This window comes from Pongo abelii, chromosome 3, assembly GCF_028885655.2.
Source record: "Pongo abelii isolate AG06213 chromosome 3, NHGRI_mPonAbe1-v2.0_pri, whole genome shotgun sequence".
NCBI lineage: Eukaryota > Metazoa > Chordata > Mammalia > Primates > Hominidae > Pongo > Pongo abelii.
In genome coordinates, this window is record NC_071988.2 from 41,373,943 (window position 1) to 41,391,935 (window position 17,993).

The window sequence follows — 17,993 nt, forward strand, 5'->3', positions numbered from 1 at the left end:
GTTCCATACCCTTGCCAACATTAGGTATTGTCATATTTTCCTTTGTCTTGATCTGATGGTTATAAAATAGCATCTTGTGATTTCATTTGGATTCTATTAATAATGGGGCAGACATTTTTTCAAATGTTTATTGGTTATTTGTATATCCTTTTCTCTGCAAGATTGTCCTTCCTATTTTTTTCTAATGGATTGTCATTTTTTTGATCTAGAGGACTTATTTAAATATTCTTGATTACTTTTGTTGATTCTATTTGTTGGAAATATCTTCTCTCAGTTTGCGGCCTTTTTTCTCTGTTTTTTTTTTTTTTTATGGGATTACTTGAACAGTTTTTCTGAGTTTTAATTTGGCAGAAATTTATCCAGTTTTTCTTGTGTTGTTTATATCTTGTTTAAGAAATCTTTCTGTATCATGAAAGTATTCTGTATTGTCTACCATGAGGCATGCAAATACCTTAACATTTAAACAATTAATTAATCTACTTGTAATTGTTTTTTCTTTATGGTGGGAGGTAGATTCAAATTTTTTTAATTTAATGTGTTTTTTGGTAGGTGTAGGGTTGTACAGTTGTCCCAGTCCCACTTAATAATCATTCTTTATTCATTGAATGGTATCTCTGGTACAGTTTTAAATGGAAGAACTGTGCATTCTTTTGTTCCTTAATTTAAAAATGCATTTAAGCATTCACCATTAAAGACAATGTTTGTTGTAGGTTTGTTTTACCCTTTAAAGAAATTCCTATTTGTCCTAATTTTCTAAAACGGTTTGAGATTTGCATGGATGTTGAATTGTATTAAATGCTTTTTCTTTAGCTTCTGAAATGATTGTATAGTTTCTCTTCTTTAATCTGTTAATGAGATAAATAGCTTTTGTAATGTTTAACTACTCTTACATTCTTAAGATGAATCCAACGTGGTCTATGATACATTGTCGATTTTATGCATTGCTATATTACATTGGCTAATATTAATTAAGTTTATAGATTTGTATGAAAGCAGTTGTTTAATGTAAACTTGTTTTAATAAACTTTACAGCAGAAGGTATAGGCGCAGAACTCAAAGCTCCCCTTAAGCAAGAACCTCTCCAAGTAAGAGGTAAATATATTTTATCCTTTTTTTATTATAAAGATGTTTTGAATTAAATATATAACATTGGTTTATGTAGAGCTCTTTATAGTTATATTATTCTAAGAGTATGGTTTATTTTTGCTTTTATTTAAATAGATTGACCATAAGGATTTATTCTCTTACATATAAACTAATTTTCTGTTAAATTTATTTTACATTTTTGTCACAAATTTTTTCAAAAGCCCAAAGAAAGGAATAATGGCAAATAAGAATCATCAATTGCATTATCATTTTCAGAAGAGTAAGGCAATTAAAGAACAAGAGGCCCACACTTTTCAGCTACTGCTTATTCAAATCCAGGTAGAGTTTGGCCGTTCTTGTCTGACTTTTCTTTTCTAGGAGAAATTGAAGGAATTCCTGTTTGTAGCTGTCTTCTGTGTAATAGGCTGTGGTTCCCATCTCCAAAGCAGCTGTTTCATGGAGGCAGCAACTCTATGATTAACAGCACTGTGGCTTTGGCATCAGACAAAACTGGATTAAATTTGTGGCCCCAGTGCTTACCAGCTGGCTGACCTTGGGCAATTTACTTGACTTCTCTGAGGCTTAGTTTTCTTCCCTATAATGTGGTGCTGAAAATGAGACTTCTTTTCTAGGGTAACTTTGATTAACACATGGTAGACAGTCAATTAATAATAATTAATGTTATAGCAGCCATCATTATCATTATCATCCTCATCTTCATCATTAATAAGCTGGATCAGGGTTTTTTAGCTATTTGGAAGAAATTTTTTTAAAAATTTTTTAAAAATTTAAAAGGCAGTTTAGAGACCTGAAACTCATGCAAAAAAAAAAAAATCTGTATTTCCCTATATGTTTTTTTCAGATAAGGTTTTGATTTTTTAATTGAACTTTATTTTTCAAATATTCTTATTACATAATATTTGTGCATTTAATGTAAGTATGTATTATTTTAGAAGTCTTTTTACCCACTGTAGTGATAGGTAATCTTAGGCTGAATTTGCTCTTTCAACTTGGAAGTAGAACAGAAAATTGTGAAATAATAAATATGAGAATAGAACATGAAGTGAATAGGTGACAATTTGAAATAGAACACATGAGTTTGTTATTTTGCTCTTGCACTTCAGGTATTTGCTTATTTACCTCTATCATATGACCAAAAGTCTCACCTTATAATGATTTATTAACATAGACCAATGTTCTGTAATTTTTAACTCACAGACTATAATTGATGCCAAATTAGTATTGGTATTGGTGTCGCTGGCCTTTTTATGAGCAGTTTGATACTTGACAATAGAAAAACAATTTATTAGAAGGCAATATTTAACCTATAATCTGTAATAATTTTTTTTGTAATTTTTAACTGATGAAATTATTCCGTACTTTTTTTCAGTTTTATTACATTATGTGAAATGGTCTAGTAGCTTTAAACTTTTTTGACTGTAACCCACATAAGAAATACTAATTAGCAACTAATATACATATAGATTAGTATATGTAAATGAAACAAAGGTTTTCACGAAAAAATACTTAATTGTATGTAGTAGTCTTTGATTACTTTATATTTCTACTTTGTATGAAATGCTGATTTCACCTTCACAGTTTGAAAAGCACTCAACTACTCTGTAATTTTTTTTTTTTTTTTTTTTTGGACAGAGTCTGACTTTGTAGCCCAGGCTGGAGTGCAGCGGCATGATCTGGCTCACTGCAACCTCTGCCTCCCAAGTTCAAGTGATTCTCATGCCTCAGCCTCCTGAGAAGCTGGGATTACAGGCACCCACCACCACACCTGGCCAATTTTTTGTATTTTTTTTTAGTAGAGACAGGGTTTCACCATGTTGGCCAGGCTGGTCTCAAACTCCTGACCTCAAGTGATCCACCTGCCTTGGCCTCCCAATACTCTGTAATTTTTTATCGAAACTTCAGTTCATTTTCATTTAGACCCTAAGCAATTTAAATTATACCAATATGATTTAGACAGACCAGTAATACCTATTCAAGGTGTTCATTAGACAAAGGTTGACATTTTGGGATCAGTTATAGATGACATATAGAGACAAAAGCTAGATGGCTACAAATGCAATTTCATCCTATTCTGCACTTGGATAATTTTTTCTCTGATGTCATTCAGTGAAAAAGATCAGTTTTCTGTGAAATTCATTAGTGAAGCCTCTTAAGTATCAGCCTATATTCATCTTCTCATGTGACTTTCAATGTGCATATTTATTATGTTTTCCTGTTTTTTGTTTAGTTAAAGCAGTCCTTAAGAAAAGGGAGTATGGATCAAAGTACACTCAGAATAATTTCATCACTGGAGTCAGGGCAATAAATGAGTTCTGCCTCAAATCCAGGTAATTTTTTTTAAAAATGTAGCCGTGTGTCATATCTAAATAATCTAAATAACTATTCCTTTCTTAGAGTGTGTTACCTGCTACCATCCATATATGGAAAATTTGCTACTGGATCCTTAAAATGAAGAAATATTTTTATTCAGTCAAAAATGTTAAAAATTGTTAGCAAACTAAACTGAATCCTGCCCCAGCATTAGCAATTCTAGTCTTTCTTAGTTTCTTAAACCCACAATGGTAAATTCTTCAAAACCTTTCCATCACACAAGAATCTTAGGAGTTAAATTGTTAAGTCATTGGTATGTGACAGAATTCTCAATAAGATTATTTGCATATTTGTATGTTTGACTTTTTTGGTTTTTTGGCCAGCAGAGTTGAGTACTCAATTTAGTGGGTTAAATTTATGTTCATGCTCTCAACTGTGATTTCTGTTGAGTATAAATTATTTTTACTACTTTCCAATATCTGTTATTATTAATTTTCTCATATTTATATTTATTGAAATTATGTTAGTCACAGATTTAAACTTTTCTCCCTCCTTTGTGTACCAATTAGAGAAATCAGATGATCTATCTATTTTTCAGTCTTCCTCACTGTCACAGCCACTTTGGTATATATCAAGAAATAGGTATTCTTATAATTTTTAACATTTGTAACTATTACATCAACAACCAATTATAATATTGATTTAGTTCTCACACAAATTTTGTGAATTAAGTGGATTAGGCATTGCTGTCTCCACTTTAATAGGCCAGGATGAACATAATATAAGATGTTAGTGATTGACCCAGCTAATTTAAGTGAGTCAGTGACAGGGAGAACTAGAATATATGTCTTTTGAAAGCTGATCCATACATTTTTACTAACATGTGATGGCTATTGATGTTTTTTAAATCTAGGTTTAATTTCTAGAACTTGATAACATTACATAGTCACAGACTTTTTATTTATAGGTTGTTTCATTGCTTTAACAAAATTTCCATAGGAAGATCCATGATTAAATATAGAATGACTATTTAGCAGTGACTTGATGAATATGTAAGCCTTTCAGAATTTAAGAGAAAGGAAAATAAATAACATGTAATTGACATATGCTCTTTATGACATCATACCTTTGAATGGATATTACCACTTAGTATTAACCTACATATAAACAAATAATGACTGTAAATTTTTAACTTAAATTCTTAAGTAGAGGGATGATATTCTAATCCATGTTCTTTCTTCTTTTCATTTTTTTTTTGTTTGTTTTTTTTTGAGACAGGGTCTCACTCTGCTGCCCAGGCTGGAGTGCAGTGGCACAATCATGGCTTACTGCAGCCTCTACCTCCCTAGGCTCCAGTGATTCTTCCACCTAAGCCTCCTGAGTAACTGGGACTACGGCTGTGCGCCACCACGCCTGGCTAATTTTTTGTATTTTTTGTAGAGACGGGGTTTTGCAGGTTGCACAGGCTAGTCTTGAACTCCTGACATCAAGTGATCCACCCACCTCAGCCTCCCAAAGTGCTGGGATTACAGGTGTGAGCTACCGCACCTTGTCTATTTTTCACTTTTTTTTTTTTTTTTCTTTATCTCCTAGGCCGAAGTACAGTGGCGTGATCTTGGCTCACTGTAACCTCTGCCTCCCAGGTTCAAGTGATTCTTCTGCCTCAGCCTCCTGAGTAGCTGGGACTACAGGCAGGCACCACCACACCCAGCTAATTTTTGTATTTTTTTTTAGTAGAGATGGGGTTTCACCATGTTGACCAGGCTGGTCTCGAACTCCTGACCTCAGGTGATCCACCTGCCTCGGCCTCCCAAAGTGCTGGGAGTGAGCCACCACGCATTACCTAACTTTTCACTTTTTTTCCCCATATATTAGAGATGGCAGTGGTGCGCCCATAGCAGATAAAAATACAAGCACTGGTGAGGGAATTGAATCTGTACATATTATATTGTGGTGTCTACACTGAGCATCAAGAGTAATTTTTTTTCACTGTCTCTATTTTTTGTATACAAAATGTCATCTTTAAACTGATCTTTAAAAGCCATTCACATCTATATTCCTCTAAGATGGGGATCAGTGTTGTTGCTTTTATCTGCCCTTAGTAATCCTCTTTAAGTATATAAACTATATGCACTTTGTCTGAATAAATTCAACATGTTTCTTTCTCTAGTGATCTAGAACAACTTCGAAAAATCAGACGACGAAGTCCCCATGAAGATACTGAGTCTTTTACTGTATACTTGAGATCAGATGTGGAGGCAAAGTAAGAACATAGTTCTTTCAGAATAAAAGTTCTAGCCAAATTTTGGATTAATAAAAATACATTTTAGACAGAGTCAGAATTTTTTAAATGACTTTTTAAAAACGTTATTTTTGTATTTGCAAATTTGTTTATTTGTGAGTTACTAATATGTACTCCTTAACTAAATATATGTCATAATGTGTAAGAAAATTTGCTGTTGAATTTACTCTAATTGTTTAGATTTCATTTGGAAAAGTTCCTTAAGTCCTTTATGTTTCTCTGAAAGCACCTTAGGCTTTGTTGTAAGATTCTCATTAGAGAATTTAGATTTAAATATGATGTCAATAAAGTCATTAAAATTGTTCATTGTGGTGACCATGTGTGTATGCACAGATCTTTGGAAGTTTGGGGAAGCCCTGAAGCTCTTGCCAGAGAGAAAAAATTGCGTAAGGAAGCAGAAATAGAATACAGAGAAAGTAAGTATATTCAATTTAAAGTCAAGTTAATTGAAAAATAACTTGTAGGTGAGAACTGTATCTGTAAGAACTCTCTAGTGCTAGCATACCTGTTGGCCTAGGCTCTGTTGCTTCCAACAAATGCTAGTTTCCGTTTTGGGATTCAATTATTTCACAAAAACAGGAACTGTGTTTTTGTTTTCTCCTGTATAGCTTTTTGAAGATGGTGAGAGGAAGAGAAGCTACAGTTTATAATTTTTATAAGACATATAACTATCGAAACTTATCTGATTTGAAGATTATACTTGTTATAAAAGTGATAGAATAGGAAGTAATTGCTGTATTAGTCTGTTTTCACACTGCTATAAAGATACTACCCAAGACTAGGTAGTTCATAAACAAAGGAGATTTAACTGACTCACAGTTCCGCATGGCTGGAGAGGCCTCAGGAAGCGTCCAATCATGGCGCAAGGGGAAGCAGGCGCGTCTTAACATGGTGTCAGGCGGGAGACAGCGTGTGCATAGGAGGAACTGTCAAACACTTATAAAAACCATCAGATCTCGAGAACTCAGTATCATGAGAACAGTATGGGGGAAACCGTCCCCATGATCCAGTCACCTCCCACCATGGCCTGTCCTCGGCACATGGGGATTATGGCTATTATAATTCGAGATGAGATTTGGGTCGGGACACAGAGCCAAATCATATCAATTGCTTTTTTACAGAAAGGTCTATTAACTCAGCTACATTAATTAACTCAGCAGATATTTATCCAATACCCGCTATGAACAAGAAGCTGGGCTTGGTGTTTGAAATGTATATGCAAGTAAGACTCTTAGGAGCCAGGTGTGGTGGCACATGTCTATAGTCCCAGCTACTTGCCTGTAATCCCAGCTACTCAGGAGGCTGAGGTGGGAGGATCACTTGAGCCCAGGAGTTTGAGACCACCCTGGGCAACATAGACATAAATGGGATGATAGCATACATATTGTTGTACATCTTGCTCTTTATAGATAGTGGTATAATCATAACCGTTTTCCATATCTACATATACAAATCTACCTCATTCTTTTTAACAGTTGTATAGTACCCCATTGTATGGATGTAGCAAGATTTATGTTCTTCAATTTTTCACTGTTAGAAAGAATACATCAATAAATATTTTTTTTTTAATGTGAGATAATTGTGAATATTTACATAGGATTGAGTGTTAATAATATAATTTTAGGATCAAATGGCATAGGCATTTAAAAATTTGATAGATCCTAAAGAATTACTCTCTGAAGGAAATATGATACCAATTTACATTTACAATCACAGTGTATGAGGGTGACTATTTTTTCATACCCTTGCCCATGCTGGATATTAACAAGATTTTAACTTTTTTGTGTATTTGATGGGCAACAGATGGTACCTTGTTTAATTTTGAATATCTCTGACTACTACTGAGGTTATCTTCTATGTATATTGGTTTTTCTTAGTTCTTCTGTAATAATTTTTATATGTTTTGTTCACTTTTCTATTAGATTGTGTGTCTCTTAAAATTGATTTAAATAAGTTTTTGGTGGATTTTAACCAAAATCTAACCAAGTCAGTTTCATATGTTCTAAATATTTTCTAACAGTCTATCTTGAAATTTGGTTTCCCCTCTTTTTAGTAGGGAAATTTCAAACATATTCAGAAGTGCAGAGAAAAGTATAATAACCTTTTAATGCCCATCATCTGGCTTTACAGCTACCAACACATGGCCAGCCTTGTTTAATGTATATCCCTCTCACTAACCTTCACTCTACTGGATTACTTTGAAACCAGGTCCAGACATTGTATCATTTTATTTATAAATATTCCAGTATATATTACAAGGTCAGGATGTTTGTTTTAGTCAGTTCATGTGATGGTGATGGTTGAACTGTTTTAGAAAAGTTAACTATCCATTGCCTGTAGTAAGCTGTCAGTCTTAATAATCCTCTCATTTGCCCTTTGGTTGAAGGTCTAGGATGTTCTCAAATAGCTTTAATTCTGACAAAGAAAGTGATTGACCTGTTGATGATTCCTTTTCTTGACAAAATTGAAAATAGTATGTCTCTTTTCAGCCAACCTAGTCAGGAGGAATAAGGAGTATATTTGAGATTCTTGTGACCTGGAATATATAATATTAAATCATCTAGATGTTGAATAAGTATAGTTTTCCTTGTAAAATCCAAGTTCTTTAAATCATTGGTTTGGCATTTTCAAAAGTTTGAAGGAGACAGTGAATCCTAGTATCAAAGGATTTTTGGCTTCAGAAAAAGTTGTTGCTTATTTTTATTTTATTTTATTTTATTTTTTCGAGACAGAGTCTCACTCTGTCACCCAGGCTGGAGTGCAGCGGCGCAATCTCAGCCCATTGCAAGCTCTGCCTTCCAGGTTCATGCCATTCTCTTGCCTCAGCCTCCCAAGTAGTTAGGACTACGGGCGCCCGCCACCACGCCCAACTAATTTTTTGTATTTTTAGTAGAGACGGTTTCACTATGGTCTCGATCTCCTGACCTCGTGATCCGCCCGCCTCAGCCTCCCGAAGTGCTGGGATTACAGGCGTGAGCCACCGCGCCTGGCGATTATCTTTTTTTTTTTTAAGAGATGAGGTCTCACTATGTTGCCCAGGCTGGAATACAGTGGCTCTTCTCAGGTGCAATCATAGTGAATTATAGCCTTGAACTCCTGGGCTCAAGTGATCCTCCTGCCTCAGCTTCCTGAGTAGCCAGGACTACAGGTGTGTGCCACCGTGCCTAGCTGACTATCCACAGATATTATAAAAAGGGCTGCACTTAAATTAACAGAAGTGAAGTATTTACTTTCAATGGAAGAAATTACATACTGGGGACAGATAGTCCTGGAAATTCTGGTGTACTATTCAGTTAATGGTTTCCATTGAGTTTCTTTATAGGTAATACAGGTACTAATACAGGATACAATCAGATAGGGCATATTCCACTGGGGAATTAGATATTGCCAGTGCAGTTATATAGTTCTTTTACTCTTGGGCACTTACATATGGTAATGTATCAGGATTAAAGTAGAGATTGATGTGCTAGTATTTATGAAAAATGGATACATATTTTTCTTTGATAATCAGGCTGACTTTATTATCTGTTAAACAACTAACAGATTTTATTGAGCATTGTGAGGTTTCTCAGAAGAATATCATTGCTGCTATTCCCTTTCTGGTTTGATAGAACAATTTATTTTTTAGTGTTCATACTTCTTATCAATGACACTAATTTTTATTAGTATTAGAAAGGGACTGCACTTGCTTAGGGTTTGAGAAGTTAATAAATTTTGCCTTGTATGGCTGTTTTAAAAGCCCTAAGTTTGTTCCTTTTTTTTTTTTTCATCTTCTCTTTTGATTTCTTGACAATGCATTGCAATTTAGTTTTTCCAACATGAACTAACTGCCAGTTCATTTTAATCTTTCTTACCACCCTATTTTTAATTTAAGGCCCTTTAACCAAAGAGAGCATAAAGGGTCCCTTGGCATTCTACATCAGGGTCAGTGTCCACATATTGTTTATTTCTAGAAGTCTAATTCTAAAATTACCTATTAATTATGTGGGGTTTTTTTTGTTTATAGTTTTGGATCTTAGTGTAATCAGTTTTAATAGAGGATGGCTTCCTGGATAGCTTACAACAACCTGTGTCCCTGGCTCTTAATAAATAACTTTTGCCGGTGTTGTGGAATCCATCTTCAGTAGCCAGAGTTGGCTAACTATGGCCCGTGGAACAAATTGGTCCGCCGCCTGTTTTTGTATAGTTTATAAGCCAAGAGTGGTTTTCATATTTTTAATGACTGACAAAAAAGCAAAAGAGTAACAGTATTTTGTGACAGATGAAAATTAAATGAAATTTAAATTTCAGAGTCCACAAATAAAATTTTATTGGGACATAGCCATGATCTTTTATTTACATATTGTCTGTGGCTGCCTTTGCACTACCAACAGCAGAGTTGAGTAGCTCTGACAGAGACCGCGTGTGGTGCTCCTGTCACTTTGCACTGCTACTCAGTTACAATTCAGTAACAGTTATAATTCAACAGTATTTCAAATGTCATAGGTATCCTTGTACATGACCTTTTTTTTTTAGTATGAGTGCATACCTATCTGGTGAGTAAGAAAAGTAGACATCTAGTGTTGTGCTTTTAAGTCACAGTTGAGCATGGATTATTTTTTATTGAATTAGATGGCAAAGTACTGTGTCTACTATGCAGTGACACCATAGCTGAGTTAAAAGAATACAATATATGTTGACATTACTAGATTAATCAATCATCACAGTATTCCCAACTCACAGGAGTGTAACAATCAGAAAAACTAGAAAATTTAAGATGGAATCTATTACAGCGGAATTTGTTCACAAAAATAGAAAATGAAAATGAGGCTGCAACCAAAGTTTGGTTTCTGAATGGCTTATTAGTCAAGCAAAGAAAGTGGTTTTCTAATGGTGAGTAAATTAAGTCCTGTTTAATTTGAGCAGCTGAAGAAACGTATCCAGGACTAGTAGTCTTTAGGCACGACTAGTTGCTTCAAGAGTTGAGGACACTGGGGACAGACATCAGTAGTCAATTAAAAAGCAAGGCAAATGATTTTGAATGATATTCCTTGGCTCTTGCTAAGTTGACCTATGTACCAATACTATTTGAGGCGTGAGTGCTGAGTTTGAAGAGACTGAAGAATTACCCTTTGTGAATATTCTGTGTGGAACAACCACAAGCAAGAATTTTTTTTTTTTTTTTTTTTTTTTGAGACGGAGTCTCACTCTCTCACCAGGCTGGAGTGCAGTGGCATGATCTCAGCTCACTGCAACCTCCTCCTCCCAGGTTCAAGTGATTCTCCTGCCTCAGCCTCCCCAGTAGCTGGGATTGCAGGTGCGTGCTACCACGCCCAGCTAATTTTTTTTGTATTTTTAGTAGAGACGGGGTTTCACCATGTTAGCCAGGATGGTCTCCATCTCCTGACCTTCTGATCCTCCCTCCTTGTCCTCTCAAAGTGCTGGGATTATAGGCATGAGCCAGTGCGCCCAGCCACGTGAGAATATTTTCAAAGAAGATGTGAAAATACTAATTCAGTAAACCTGATGTGGAATCTGCTAAGATGTCTTATATAGATGATGGTGGTAAAAATACGTGTGGAGCAGAAAAAGCCTTAGTTGGACAAATTTATAAAGGTTGTGAAAACATAATATGTTTAAAGCCTTTTCATCAGTAGATACTTCCCAGAAAATATTTGTCATGAGTAGGAACTTTGTGGAAAATACTTAAATCTCATTTGCTATTGAACCAGTAGTATCACCTTTGAACTTGTGGACTTAACCACTGAAAGAAATAGAAGCTGATTATCCTGACTTGTCCTTCTACACTGCATTTCAGTGGTTTAGCAGTTTTACTGCCATTTTTTGAGCTCAGGATTGAAAAATTCAAAATGGAAATTTTTCTGAACAAGAAGACCCACCTGTCAACCACTAGTATCAAACGCTGAATGGCTTAGAAAATTAGCTTTTGCTGCAGACATTATTTTTCTTAATGCATTCAGTGTAAAATTACAGGGGAAAACAGTGCTTAAATACAAAACTTACTCTGCTGTAAAGTCATTTCAACAGTAGATTCATTGTTTGAATCAAAGTAATGTCAGTCAGCTTTATGTACTTCCCATGCTGTTAAAAGTTTAACAGAAGCACTCAGATCCACAGTGGCAGTGGCGTGTCCTGTCTGAGGAGAGCCAGGCCAGAGACAATGAGCAACACCTCAGAGAACACCAGGGCGTGCCCCGAAACCGCCCACCCTTCCGACTGCAGCAGCTGCTGACCCGCTGTTGCCATGGCCTGCAGGAAAGCCAATGAGGAGGGCAGTTGGAAGAAATTCTTCTGGAACTCAGAGAAGAAGGAGTTTTTAGGCAGGACTGGTGGCAGTTGGTTTAAGATCCTTCTATTCTACATAATATTTTATGGCTGCCTGACTGGCATCTTCATTGGAATCATCCAAGTGATACTGCTCACCATCAGTGAATTTAAACCCACATATCAGGACCCCACCAGGATTAACACAGATTTCTCAGATCCAGCAGACTGAAATTGCCTTTCATCCTAATGATCCCAAGCACTGTGAGGCGTATGTGCTGAACGTAGTTAGCTTCCTGGAAAAGTACAAAGATTCAGCCCAGAAGGATGACATGATTTTTGAAAATTGTGACAATGTGCCCAGTGAACCCAAAAAACAAGGAGACTTTAATCAAGAATGAGGTGAGCGAAAGGTCTGCAGATTCAAGCTTGAGTGGCTGGGAAATTGCTCTGGATTAAATGATGAAACTTACGGCTACAAAGAGGGCTCAAGTGAGTTCTAGGCTTCAAACCTAAGTCTCCCGAGAATGAGTCCTTGGAGACTTACCCAGTGATGAAGTATAACGCATCTGTCTTTCCTGTTCAGTGCACTGGCTAGCGAGATGAAGATAAGGATAAAGATGGAAATGTGGAGTATTTTGGACTGGACACCTACCTTGGTTTTCCTCTGTAGAATTATCCCTACTATGACAAACTCCTGCAGCCCAAATACCTGCAGCCCCTGCTTGCTCTACAGTTCACCAACCTTACCATGGACACTGAAATTCGCCTAGTGTAAAGCGTATGGTGAGAACATTGGGCACAGTGAGAAAGATGGTTTTCAGGGATCCTTTGATGTAAAAATTGAAGTTAAGAGCTGATCACAGGCACAAATCTTTCCCACTAGCCATTAAATAAATTTTAAGAAAGATACAAAAGCCTGTTAGTCTTGAACAAACTGTCATATGTATGGGACCTACACTTAAAGCATAATCTATATGCTTTACACTTGCTTTCTGCATTTAATCGGTTAGAATGTAATTAATGTAAACTAAAGTGTAGCAATAGCAACAAAATATTTTACTGTAAGTGACAAAAGAAAAATTGAGCCTTGGGATGTGTTCATTTTTACTGTAAATTATGATTCTATAAGTGACTTGTAAGCAATGTTTCTGGCCCCTAAGTATTGCCTCCTGTATTTTATTTAATGTATAGTACTATAGGTGCATACTCTGGTCGTTTTTCAAGCCATGTTTTATCGTATCTGTTTTGTACTTTATGTGAGCAGGTTTTGCTGTCCAAGGTGTAATATTCAATGGGAATAAAACTGGCATGGTCTTTTTTTTTTTTTTTTTTTTTTTTGGCTCTTTCAAAGATAATGGCCCATCAATGAGCATCTTTAACATATTCCATAGTCTTTTCCTGTGGTGTTAGGTCTTACTTTATTATTATTTTTTCTCCTGGGACTGGGACGAGGTTTTGTCATGGGGGAACTGCCCTTTAAATTTTAAGTGACAGTACAGAAAAACACGAAAAGGTGATGGGTTGTGTTGTGCTTGTTTTCAATGCTGTCTTGACATCTCTTCCCTTGTCCTCTAGTATGTTCTAAAGCTGTGTCTGAGATCTAGATTTGCCCATCACTTTAGCTAGTGACAGGCCTAATAAATTTGCTTTGTACATTTTCTTTTACTTTCCTTTTTTCCTTTCTGGAGGCATCACATGCTGATGGTGTGTCTTTATGAATGTTTTAACCATTTTCATGATGAAAGAATTTTTTATTTATGCAGTTGTACAGTTTTTTTTTTTCTGCAAGAAAAGATGTAGTGTATGAAATAAACCACAGTCACTTGTTTGAAAATAAATCTTTATTTTGAACTTTATAAAAAGCAATGCAGTACCCCATAGACTAGTGTAAAATGTTTTCTACCATGCAAAGTCCATGTTCTAATAATTGCCAGGAGTACAGTGCTCTTGTTGATCATGTATTCAGTCAAGTTAAAACAATGGACAATAAAAGAATGAATACATGAAAAAAAAAACAGAAGACATCTGCAGCAGATATATTTTCCAAGCCCAACCTATAGTTCCAGAAGTGTTTTTCAGATTTCCATGCAAGTGCAGAGGAAATTTACATACTTCAAAATCCGTTAAATAGTGCAGTTGAGCAGTTTTCTGCCGACTTCAATTGGAAGTGATTAGTCCTCAATGTAAGAAGATGCTAAAAGGCAAATATCAACAAGAATTTCATAGAATTCTATAAATGCTTCCAAAGCAATGAATATAGTTATTTAAAATCACGTTTATAGATTTATATCAGCATTTGGCAGTACCTATGTATAAGATTTCGAATATGAAATAGTAAAATATCAGATCATCATCAATAGATGAACATTTGCAATTAATTTTGATGATAAGGAATACTAACTGAATCCCAATTAAGTGAAATATTTTATCCTATTCCCCCAAAAAGAATTCTGTTCTTCTCATTAGTAGACCTGTATTACAAAGAGTTGCACTCACATATTTTTATTATATTTTAAATTTTGTCAAAAAATTTCATGGAAATTTGTAGTTATTTCTTATTATACTTTCATCATATCCTTTATATTACCTCTTGGCCTCCAAAGCATAAAATATTTGCTATCTAGCTGTTTAGTCAGTTCTCGCATTGCTATAAAGAAATACCTGAGACTGGGTGATTTATAAAGAAAAGAGGTTTAATTAGTTCACAGTTCTGCAGGCTGTACAGAAAGCATAGAAGCTTCTGGGGAGCCTCAAGAAGCTTCCAGTCTTGGCGGAAGGCAAAGATGGAACAGGTGTCTTACATAGCAGGAGCAAGAGAGAGATGGGGGAGGCGCCTCACACTTTTAAATGACCAGATCTCATGAGAACGAACTCACCAGTCGTGAGGACAGTACCAAGAGGGATATTGCTAAATCATTCATGAGAATTCACCCCCATGACCCAGTTACCCCCCACCAGGCCCCATCTCCAACAGTTGGATTTCAATTTGACATGAGATTTGGATGGGGACACAGTTCCAAACCATGTCACCAGCCCTCTTCGAAAAAAGTTTGCCAACCCTATTTCAATGGTTTCGTTAGGATTCCACCCCATTTTATTTATTTTTGTTAGTAGTAACCTGGAAAGAAGTTATGAAACTGGAAGGATGTAACTAGAAGCCTTGGAGTATAAATATTTAGGAGGATTCTAAATTATTTGACTATCTCAGTTCTGCACAGGACCAAGGCTTAGAAATGACAATATTTCCTTCTCCAGATGAGTTGGCAAAATTTCAAAGTGGAAACTGTGAGACAGTTATGGTCAATAACCCAGGGAGAAAAGGGATGGAGAGAGTTTCTTGAGAGTACAGGAGTTCATTACCAGGAGGGGAGCAGTGGGATAGGAAGATCAGGGAAGATGGAAGAGGGAGAAGAAGATATGCAAGGAAAGAACAGAGTAGCAGTGCTCAAACTGTCCTAATGTTGGTCAATGGAAGCACCTCAGTTGGCTCCTAAGTCCCTTTGTCATAACTGTAGTATCATGGCGTCCTCACTTTCAGGAATAATATGTTTCAGACTCATCTTGTACATTTCCTGTCCTGGGTTGGTAATCAACTATATCTAAAAGGAGCCACTTTTCCTTTTACTGGAAAATGAAATCAAGTTAAAGTAATTACATACTTGATTTATTCTATGTCTCTACACACATAGAGAATAACGTGTAGTTTCAAATAACAGTATTAATACTAACAATGTAATTTAAGATTTCTTTGCTTTTCTTTGTATCTTTAGTATATATATCCCACTAGAGATGTATAGTTCAATTTCTGTGTGTTAAAGTCACTTAAAATTTTTCTATGTAGAAATATCATCAGTAGATATACAGTTAGGCTCATTTGTTTCATTTTGCTTCTGATTTTTAAAAATAATTTTGTTTTTATTTTATAATTGCCTAAAAATTTACATGATTTCTTAGTCAAACCTACAGAACAGATATTTCAGAGAACTCTAGCTTCCATCTCTGTCCTTTCCACTCTAAGTCCTCTCTCCTATATAAGTAACTGTTTTAAAGTTTTGGGGTTTTTTTTTAATACTTAAAATATAAGAAGATAAAGCCAGGCTCCGTGGCTCATGCCTATAATCCCAGGACTTTGGGAGGCTGAGGTGGGAGGATCACTTGAGACCAGGAGTTTGAGACCAGCCTGGGCAACATTAGCGAGACCCTTTTCCTTACCAAAAATTTAAAAATAAAAATAATATTTTTAAAAAAGCATACATATTTGTATTAAACACCATACCCTTTATAAATAAGGCATACTATACATACTTTCTGCTCTTGCTTTTTTTTGAGGCGGAGTCTCACTCTGTGGCCCAGGCTGGAGTGCAGTGGCACGATCTTGGCTCACTGCAACCTCTGTCTCCCGGGTTCAAGCAATTCTCCTGCCTCAGCCTCCCAAGTAGCTGGGACTACAGGCGCATGCCACCATGCCTGGCTAATTTTTTGTATTTTTAGTAGAGACGGGGTTTCACCATGTTAGCCAGGATGGTCTGGATGATCTGACCTTGTGATCCACCCGCCTTGGCCTCCCAAAGTGCTGGGATTACAGGCATGAGCCACCACGCCCTGCTGCTCTTGCTTTTTTTACTTAACTCTGTCATGAGGATTATGCCATAGCAGTAAATAAAGACATTTCTTCATTTATTTTATAATACTCTGTTTTTTGATATACCGTAATTTATTCAATCATTCCCCCATAGGACGTTTCTAGGCTTTTGCTATTAAAATGATACCATGAGAAGCCTTGTAAATAAAAGTTAAAGGAATTTTTTATAATGCAAAAATTTGAGAAAACACAGTAATAGAAAAATACTCTCTCATTTTTTCAACTTTGAGGCAAAAATGAAGGACTTGTTTTTATATCAGGCTTAGTTAACTTTTATAAAGGTAATATTGAGAAAAGAATCTTACCAAACTGTCTTTATCTCATTGCAAATCCAGATTTTCCTGCCTCCTTTTTTATTGTGGTAAAAAACACATAGCCCAAAATTTACCATCTTAACCATTTTTAAAGATACGGTTCATAAGTGTGTAAGTATATTCACATTGTTGTGAAACAGATCTTCAGAGGTTTTTCATATTGCAAAACTGAAACACTATACCCATTAAATAACTACCCCCCATTTCCCTGCCACCCCCCCGGTCCCTGACAACCACCATTCTGCTTTTTGTTTCCATTAATTTGAATACTTTAGATACCCCATATAAGTGGAGTCATACAGTGTATGTCCTTTTGAGATGGGCTTATTTCACTTAGCATAGTGTCCTCAAGGTTTATCCATGTTGTTGCATGTGACAGGATTTCCTTTTTCAAGGTGAAATAATCTCTATCATCATATGTATATACCACATTTTGTTTATCCATTCATTCATCCATCCATGGACATTTGGGTTGCTTCACCTCTTGACTGTTGTGACTACTGCTGCTATGAACATGGGCATGTAAATAGCTTTTTGAGGCCCCACTTGATATTCTTTTGGACGTATGTCCAGAAGTAGGATTGCTGGATTATCTGGTAATTCTATGTTAAAATTTTTTTTAGGAACCTTCATATTTTTTTCCATAGCAATTGCACCATTTTATATTCCTACCATCAGTGCAAAAAGGTTCCAGTTTTGACACATTGCCAATCCTTGTTATTTTCTGTTTATAGTTTTTTTAATAGTAGCCATCCTAATGGATGTGAGGTGATATCTCATTGTGGTTTTCATATGTATTTCTCTGATGATAAGTGATGTTGAGCATCTTTCCATATGCTTGTTGGTGGTTTCTATATAATCTTTGGAGAAATGTCTATTGAAATCCTCTCCCCATTTTTCAATCAGGTTACAAATCCAAATTTTTTATAACTTAATATTTTTGCTGTTAGCTAGTAGCGCATATTTAACACAGTCCTAAAGAGAATATCATGTTAATCTAGACTGTGACTGATAAGAATATCTATGACCTAAATTTATTTTGTCATTCTTA

General features: G+C 35.6%; 1 protein-coding gene and 1 pseudogene across 2 annotated transcripts in view; both read left to right on the forward strand.

The window, feature by feature from the left end:
- SLC30A9 (solute carrier family 30 member 9) overlaps nt 1-17,993 on the forward strand; it is a 99,217-nt gene that overhangs the window by 29,899 nt on the left and 51,325 nt on the right. For both annotated transcript variants that reach the window (XM_063722642.1, NM_001131669.1), the window contains 4 exon segments: nt 1,033-1,092; nt 3,335-3,434; nt 5,588-5,680; nt 6,053-6,135. In XM_063722642.1, coding sequence (XP_063578712.1) covers nt 1,033-1,092; nt 3,335-3,434; nt 5,588-5,680; nt 6,053-6,135 — 336 coding nt within the window.
- On the forward strand, nt 6,145-17,990 carry LOC129058957 (sodium/potassium-transporting ATPase subunit beta-1-like; annotated as a pseudogene).